The 8,973-nt window shown below is 41.4% G+C and overlaps 1 protein-coding gene across 1 annotated transcript; it reads right to left on the bottom strand.

The window, feature by feature from the left end:
- Nucleotides 1-604: 604 nt before the first annotated feature.
- On the bottom strand, nt 605-2,026 carry LOC108135745. The gene is made up of 2 exons (XM_017256578.2): nt 1,659-2,026; nt 605-1,235 (listed from the first exon to the last, which is right to left on the bottom strand). Exons 1-2 carry the CDS (start codon nt 1,897-1,899, stop codon nt 796-798), a joined length of 681 nt encoding a protein of 226 aa, XP_017112067.1. The 5' UTR covers nt 1,900-2,026; the 3' UTR covers nt 605-795.
- Between the last annotated feature and the right edge of the window lie 6,947 nt (nt 2,027-8,973).

The raw sequence follows: 8,973 nt of genomic DNA, 5'->3' as shown, positions 1-8,973 counted from the left end.
AAGTGTTTGTTTTGGTCTAGCCGATGTAAATATTTACTATTTCTAGCCGCGTCGGGAGTTTGCGCAGATTGTTCCCAATGTTTGTAAATATGCCACAGCTGTTTATTCTGTATATGCAACTGGTATCAGTTGGAGATTTTTTACGATTTCGTGTAGAGATTTGTGTGCGCATACCCTAACATTAATTGTATAATTATAAAAACAAAAAAGTAAATCACGGTAGCTATGCAATTTACAACGCTTATGTCAAGTGTAATTCAAGAAATAAATAAATCTTTTAGAACCCCTTATTCTTTTCAACCACACCTTCCAACAATTAAATACTCATTACGGAATTTAGTTAGCCAACTCTTGGGGGTGTCTTACTGTAGGGCTTCTCTCGAAAGTGAAAACCTCGTCGATTTTAGGGGCTGACCAGAATTTTGTCTGGCTTATGCGGCACCTTTTAACCCCTTGTGTTTGCAACTCAAAACATGAAACTCGTTTGGAAAATCGAAACCACAGTGTAGATATTTTAACAACCGATTTAACTGAACTTTGTGACCCCGGCAAAAACGAATGGCTTTGCTGACCAGGATGATATGTCATCAGAATACAGTGCTTATTTTTGAGTGTGCATGTGTTTATTGTGAGGCAAACTTGCAATTATAATTTGTGGTTTTAAAGCGGTAATGATATGTTGTAGTTTAATTGCGGGGGAAATATCTTGAATCCTTTAAATGTTTCTGGAGTGAACTGTGTAGTGAGCATTGGCCTAGAGGTCGGCAGAAATACTATATGCCTTCCGGAAATATCCTAGTTGAATTGATTGACAATAACTGCTGCCGGCTGTCCGGATTCTTCATCCTCGACCTCGACACTGGGCAACTGACCGCCCTCCAATGCACTGAGAATCTCCTCCCCGGACGCCTTGTTGGCCACATTTTTCTTGGGCTCCGGCTGTGGTGGCTCCGGATCCGTACTGTATTCTTCGATGTCGGGCTGCTCTACCTTGACATCCGATTGTAATTCGTGCTCAGACTCCTGGGGCACCGGCTGCATCTCGTGCACTTCTTCGGGATCGTTCCCAGTACTATTAGATGGTACGAAGTCCGCATTTTGGCGCTGGCCCTTCTGGCGATTGAACAGAATCTTCCAGTAGGACGAAATGGATGTCTTAATCGTGGGCTTAACATTAGGCTGTGGCTTCTCACCCTCCTCGGGGTCGGCTATCGAGCTAGTTTGTTCTGGAACATCTGGGAACAAAGGTTTAAATTGTTTTATTTAAAATACTTGTAATTTTAAGTACCCTTTAATAACTAGTTGTCAATTTTAATGTTGAAAACTGTATTTAAAGGGTTTTAAGTGTACCTAGTTACTTACCTAGGTACAATTTAAATTGGTACCACTAAATTATTTTTTTTTTCGAAAATATGCTAATAAATGTTATCATATTTTCACTGCAACTTAAAAATACGACAATTCACCAGCATATGCAAGGTATAATATTTTTGTTTTAACATGTTTCTACCACCAGACTTAACTGCCAGTGCTAGGTACTTGACAAATATCTTGTACCTTACCTAGTTCCAAAAAACTAGTACCTTTCCCAACACTGTTTATCCCATAAGTATCGGAAAATTAATATTTTGTAGCAATTTCCCCCAAAAAACTCTTACCCTTGCTGGCTCCCTTCTTGCGGGTGAAGAAGCGACTGATCGTGTTGGACTTGCCCAGCTCCTTGGGGTCCTCGGTTGAGGAGGACTCGCTCACATCCTCCGCTTGGTCCCGCATCAGCGGCTTCTTGCTGATCTTGAAGAAGCGCTTCAACGAATTGGACTTGGGTGTGGGGGTCACATCGGAGCTGGCCACTACTAGACCTTCGGGTTCGGCGAGCGGTATTTCTTGCAGATTGGACATGTTTGTCCAGTATGTCCACCGGAATTTTAAAGGTTTTTTTTAAGTTTAAATATGGCTCGCTTATATACGAAATATATGATTGATATGCCTGGTGTTGTTGAACGGAATGATAGACGCAAAATGCCGGAAAATTCTGAGCCTACTGGACATTTTATTTTTGAAAGTTACCAAGCTGACTTGATTAGATCTTGGCCAAGGGGATTTGGCAAAGGAGTAGATTTAACATAATAAGTAGTAATACTCAAGATGTTTATGAAAGAGTTACAGTTCTTCATCTTGTAATTAAATATTTGGATAGATAACTGCTTATAATGCTTTAATCGTTTGATCTTGTTTTCTTTCGTTATGTTTTATGTATTTTTGCTGTGGCAATTTGGCCACGCTCAGTTAACATGTGTTAACAACGACATCGAAACAGGTTTCAATTGATACGACTTTGATTTCATTTTCTCCCCGCCATCGAACCGATTCCTCGGCCAGGACAAAGCCAACCCGAAGCCTGCAGTCCCAGAAAACAAAAAAAAGACTGAAATAAAAGTCAGAGGCAATTCATTCAATATGTGCACACAATACCCCTTGTTATGCTGCTGCCCCATTGTTTCAAATGTTCGATGTCCGCTGTCTGTTGTCCGGTTACTGCTGCAGTGTTCCGTTCCAGAGTTCGGCCCACCAACAAAGTGGTTTCGAAAATCAATTGAAGAACTGGTGGCGATTCCTGCTGTCGACACTGCGCCATCCCTCCAGCTCTGCTCCGAATCCCCCTTTTTACCTCCTCATCCTGGTATCGAGCATCGAAGTCCGTTAATTTATGTAGTTATGTGTTGCCGGTTACCAGGATACCCAAAACAATGGACAATTGCTGCAGCAGTTGCAGCATGCGGAGCGTATGCCCTGTGCTTTTGTCTGGCAAAGGTGTTGAAATTCTGAAAAACAGATATGCAATTTGAGTACCATCAAATTAACATTAACTATTTATGAATTTAAAAAAGTCTGAAAGTCAAAATTTATATGGCAAAGTGTTTTGACATTGGTGTGGAGAAAAAAACTCGTTCAATATTTTAAAAGTATATACACTTTCCGGAACACTTTTTTTGATAAGTTTTTATTTTGAAAATCAATGTTACATTCAAACATTTAAATTTTTAATTTTACTATGCGATTTTTCTATGGTGCCATTATACTTTGTTTATTTGATTTTTAAATTGCTAGATGGCAGACCCCTTAGAGTGATGGCTCTTAACCCCCTTTAATTTACGTCTAACCACCGAAAAAAACGTTGATGGAAAAACCCCACCGTGCCAACAACAATGAGACATCAATAAATCATCAACAATAAAAGCATAAGGGAAATGAACAAGGATAATGCCAGGGCAATCCTTTTGCCAGCCAACAGCTGCTCCACCACCCACACCGTGGAGGAGTGTGAAAATGTCAGCGGCAATGGGGGAGTTATCTCCATCTCCTCCGGGCATTATGCTCGCCCATTCGTGGAGTGGGCGCCATATAATGGCCAAAACGGAAATGTTGTTTGCAGCCAATTCATTGCCAACACACAGTTGCGAAACGGCAAACAACAAACAGCATAAACACCCCCTGCAGGCTTACGCAGCAGCAACACCACCACCGCTCAAAAGGAGATTCAGTGGGGCGGTGGTGCGGTGGTGCAGTGGTGCGGTGGGGCAGTGGAAACAATGGCAGCAGCAAAAGCAGCAGCAACAGAATCAGCAGAAGCTGCAACTGCAGACCGCAAAATGTGTTGCCACAACCCTCGGGGCAATGAAGCTGGAGCGGGAGCTCTTTGGCCAGAGTTGTAGATGGAAACTCATAAGTTGGTCGTCTGGCAGACAAATCCTCAGAGCAAGTGCATTCATTCATTGGCAATAACAATCAAACTGCTGTTGGCAGTACACAGGCCCTTCCTTTTTGCCCTCCCCTCTGCTCATCTGCCCTGGATGCCATTCAACTTGTTTGCACTGCTGCTGTTGCTGCCGACAACAGCAACATGCAACACCAACAGCAACAGCAATATTAAGCGCAAAAGCAAAAGCAACAGCCACAGCCACAGCTATGGCAACCACAAGGCACTCCGTGCTGTTGACTTTAATATTTCGGTTTTCGTTTATTACCATCCCCCCAAGATCAAATAGTGTGAAAATCGTCAAAGATAGATACCGGGAAATATGCGCTCTATGTGGGAAAGGTAAACCTTAACCAGTCACTCTTGGGAATCCGATAAAGCGGCCATAAATCGTAGAATTTTCCACCTCATTCCATCAAGTTCTCAAGTTCAATTTGGCACTGCTGTTCGGTTTTATAGATTATACCTTATTTACATGGTTGCCGCAAAGCAGATAAGGCAGCGATAAAGAGTTCAATCGCATTGGTTTAATGGCCTTTTACGTTTGTTGTGCAATTGCCGCTTGGCACTCTGTTTTTAAATAAATAATATTGTGTAATGATAGTAATAATCCATATCTGTTCGGCCGCGTTTGTGTAATCATTGATTAAATAGTTTTCCATTTACGATTTCACACTTTCACTTTATCGAACCTGCGATAAAATGTAACTCAATCTCCGGCGAAAGGTTGGTTATTTACCTGACCATAATCCCCGGCAATATCTGGACCTTGGGCGAGAGAATCTTCCCCAATAAGTCACAACGCGGCGATGAAGTTAATCAATAATGCAAGTGGCCATAAATCGGAACCGTTGCCGGCGCCACTCCTCTCGTTCGATATCGGCCAGATATCGACTGATGGCTATCAAAGGCGCCAGCGGCGGCAAAACAGAATGTCAACAGTTTAATAAATAAAATCAGTCAGCAGTGCCAGCCAGATGGGTTGCCAAGACAGGCGCGCGCGACTGCAATTAAAAGCAAAAAAGGCATCAAAAAAGGGGCAAAGTCAAAGCCCAAGTGCGGCAAATATCGTCTCGGATCACTCACATGTTGCTGGTGTGTTGATGTTGCTGCTGTTGCTCTTGTGTTGCTTCTTTGTCGTCGTGTGCGACAGGAGCAGATTGTCGCTGGTCCCAGATCAGAATCAACAGCGGCATCGAAATCAGCGTCGACACATGCGATATTATTGGAGTCTCGGTTGAGAATTATGATCGATTTATTATGCGACAACCAACGACGCCGACGAAGCAGCAACATGGCAAAGTGGCTGTGACAGGTTTGGGCTTCGCTTCGGGTTCTTGGCCCACAGAATATGCGCAAGACATTGATTTTCGCCAGGTAATGAGGCAACTCATTAATCATTTTTTCGTTGCGCACTGGCTGGGGCATTATGTTGCTGCTGCTGTTGCTGTTGCTGTTGGCTTGGCATCGTTGCTGCAACAGGCACACCGGCAACCGGCAACTGGCGACTAGCAACCAACAACCAGCAACAGTTGCTGCCCCTGACGGAATGCTGGCAACATGTTGAGCGTGCAGCTGCAGCAGACGCTTCTCCTTGCATCCTGGCTCTTGTCTCCTCTTGTTCTCTGCTTGATTTTGTTAACCTTTTGACCATTTGAAGTTATTTTTGTATGCTTTACTGCCAATTTGGTGGTCATTGGCCATTCACTTGACTTGCGCCTGTTGCTTGTCCGTTGTCTCTTGGCTGTCTGTTGCTGTTGTGTTGCAGTTGCTGTGGCTGTTGATGTTGCATTCGCTGTGGCTCTGGCTGTTGCTGTTGCTGTTGCTCTTGCGGTTGCTCTTTTGGCACACAACGCACAATGTCTGACAGTTTGGCCGATTGCCTGTTGGCCCCTGTTGCTGTTGCCTTGATATTGCTCTTGCGCTCCCCAAAGTTGCTGTTGTCGCGGTCATCTCCTGGCTGGTGGCACACACTTGCAATGCTCAAAGTTGATCCATGGGATGCCCTACAGTTGCAGTAAGAAATTTTCGTTAAGAAATGACACTTTAATGTATAATAAGATTCCAGATGTTTGCCCACATGAAATGAAATATAAGCTCATTACATATTTATTTAAAAAGATTAATCTGGTTAAACCATAGTTATAAGCTTACATTTTTCAAATTCTACGAGGACTTTAACAATTGACTACAGTTTTATTTTTCAAAGTAATTTGGTCAATTTTATTAGTCACACTATGAAACATACATATTATTGATAAATCTAGTTCCTCTAAGTTATACCACAAGTTGTGAAAGATTGGACTGACAGTTTTTTTGCTGTCGACTTTGTTTTTGCAAACCTAAATATATTAAACACTTAATATATTGTTTATTAAAATAATATAATAGCCGATAAAGGAACAATACTTACATTGTAAAATGTATTGAAATTATGTAAAATTTTTGTATTCGATAGCAAATCAAATTGTCGGATAAACTGGGATCATGAAGGGTATAGAGGATGTACCTGGATGATTTTATTGCCACTTTTCTGCACTTGTCGCGCACAGTTGGCCAACTTGTAAATGCCTGTCGTTGCGGTCGTTTGGGGGCCATTAGCCTTCGCCTTCATCTTCGGGTTAGCCACACGCACAAATCCCGAAATTCTGGCAAAATTTCTTCATTTTGGTGAGCGACTCGCTGCAGTCTGGGGACCTGCAGTTGTTGGTAATTATTTATAGTTTCTGATGTATTCAATTTATTATGCAGATGGTTAGAAAGTTGCTAAATACTTGATGTACGACTCCTAACATATTGGGTGTCATTTTTCTCCGACTGGCGGGGAGGAAGTTCGACGAAAATCCAGCCAAATGCAGATGAGTATATTAGAGATGCATGAGTTTTTCCCTCAGCCGCAGAAAAAACATTCAATTCGCCGAAAATTACGGATTTTCTCACGATTACCCTGTGATCACTAATTGATGAATGGTTCAGGGAGTTGAAGAATCAGCTTACATCTAAATCGATCCGTGGCGTTAAAACCACCGTTCGCTATCGAAGTCCGCTTAAAGTTCATCACACTTCAGACGGTAATTAATTACGGATACTTGCAGAAAAACTTTGAAGCCAGAAGCAAGTAATTAAACATAAATAACCGAGACAACTTAATTTTGAAGGTTGGCTATTCTGCGGCCGAGTCGATCGATCGACATGCAATTCTCCATGCATTAAAGTTTAAAGGCCAGCTAGAAAAAATCCGGCAGCAGTGGTAGCGGGTAGCAGCGGCAGCGAAGAGAAAAAACATTTTCTAATTTATTAATATGTTTAAGAGGGAAAAAATCTATTTGGCAAACAAGCCCGACTGACAGCTAACATAGATCGCCGTGGCTGGCGGAGGCCATTAGAAAGCGATTAGATAGCGATACAGATACAGATACTCGATCCCCCGAAAGACATATGTAACCCACGAGCGGTCGGCCCAAGGAGCAGCGGCCAAAAACAATGTCAGCCCGAACAATGGCAGCTAAACATGGCAAGTTAACAGTTTAATTTACCAAGAGACAAACAAAAAATGCCGCTACAGTGTATGGGCAACGATATGCGGATATTTAATGTATCCGCCAGATACGTAACATAGAAAAAAGCGCGCCACAAAAATAAAATACCGCTCTCAATCTCAGGACCTAACAAAAGCGAAGCGCGCAGCCGAAAAAAAAAGCCCAACTGCAGTTATCGCTCATTATGGATCGTGATCAATGGCGTATGGAGTATGTGAGACCCCCGAAAAAAAAGAAGCCGCAAGATAAACGCACTCAGGAGACCCCCGAAACAAAGGCTCCAGGTCAGGCCAACAAGTGTTGCCGGCTCCAGAGCATAGAGCCCCAAAGCCCAAAAGGCAACGGTAACAATCTGGCCAACAGAGTTGGCCAAGCTTCCGCCTCGCATCCTTTTTCGGTCCTAATTTTGCATGGCCTGCTTCGAAAAGCGGAGCAGAAAGGAAATAACCAACGACCCAAGGCTAAATGACCGTTGAAGATTAGCCCAAAGTATCGGTTTTGGCCAAGAAGCACTTCAAGGAGCGCTACTTTAAATTATAAGCCCTTTTTATGGTTGGTTGTATTAGCAATTTGATTGTATTGAAGATAATTTTATATGGGGTTAAATATATATTAATAACATAATTTTTTTTTTAATTGTATAAAAACAGGCATTTATATAATATTGTTATCTATCCCCTGATTTCTTTAGAAATATTTATTCAGTTAAAATAAAGTCTACTCCTTTATATTAGTAAAATTATATAAATTTGTTTTGCTATTTATCTTAACTCCACTTCAGAAATTTATAATTATACTATTCAACTAAAATTATTTTACGCCTTCATATTATTAACAACATATCGATTTACTCAGTGTTTTTAATTTAGTAATAAATTAGTTTAAAGAAATGTTAAAAGAATATTATAATAAAATCTTTTACCCATCATTTTCGTTAGAACTAAAGAAAAGTTTGTTTAAATTCGAATAACTAAACACTTTGAGGGATATATAACAAAAAAACCTTTTCATTCACAAAGATAAATATTTAAAATATGTATTTTAATTTATTCAACCTTTAAGGGATCAGGTTGTGCCTCCTATGCCAAACCTTGCTGCATTTCATTATGTTAATAAAGCATTTAATTAACGCACCATTTATGGCCATCAACCCAATCGAATGCAGTTTACTTTCCTGGCCTCCGCTTTGCCCCTTCCGCATCCTGGTCGATCCTTTCCGCTGCTTGCTTCTCCGCCGAGATCCCCATCCTCATTCACATCTCCATTGTGGTGCGTGCAGCGTATCTGAAGGCAAGAAAGGGAAAAAATTGCCGACACAGCTGCGGTTTAGGCGGCATTATGGCTAAGACCGCACAAAAAAAGAAAAATATGCGGTAACCGCAAATGTTTTGCTGTAATTTCTGGTGTTTTTGCTTAAACGCTTCGATTCGGATTCGATATGCCTCAGATACATATACTGATACGGCTTTTAAGATACACTTTCAATGCTCTTGGCCTTTTGCTTTTTGCTCCAGCGCCAAATGACATTGAAATGAATAGGGTTTTTTCTTTGAATGCTGCAAAAAGTTTATCGGTTGATTTGGCATATAGGAGGAGGTTCTCGAAAGTTTTTGTTATTATTTTCGACATTGATTTGCCATGGGAATTGATATATGCAGCTGAGATCTGAACCTTATG

This window comes from Drosophila elegans, unplaced genomic scaffold (assembly GCF_018152505.1).
Source record: "Drosophila elegans isolate 14027-0461.03 unplaced genomic scaffold, ASM1815250v1 contig_476, whole genome shotgun sequence".
Classification (NCBI taxonomy): domain Eukaryota; kingdom Metazoa; phylum Arthropoda; class Insecta; order Diptera; family Drosophilidae; genus Drosophila; species Drosophila elegans.
Note: the sequence above shows the minus strand (reverse complement) of the source record. Positions and strands in the feature narration are given on the sequence as shown.

Excerpts from the sequence above, each read along its gene's own strand:
- LOC108135745 (XM_017256578.2), bottom strand. The coding sequence starts at position 1,899 with ATGTCCAATCTGCAAGAAATACCGCTCGCCGAACCCGAAGGTCTAGTA. Across the intron at positions 1,236-1,658 it reads CAAGAAGGGAGCCAGCAAGG|ATGTTCCAGAACAAACTAGC; the intron begins GTAAGAGTTTTT and ends CTTTGTTCCCAG.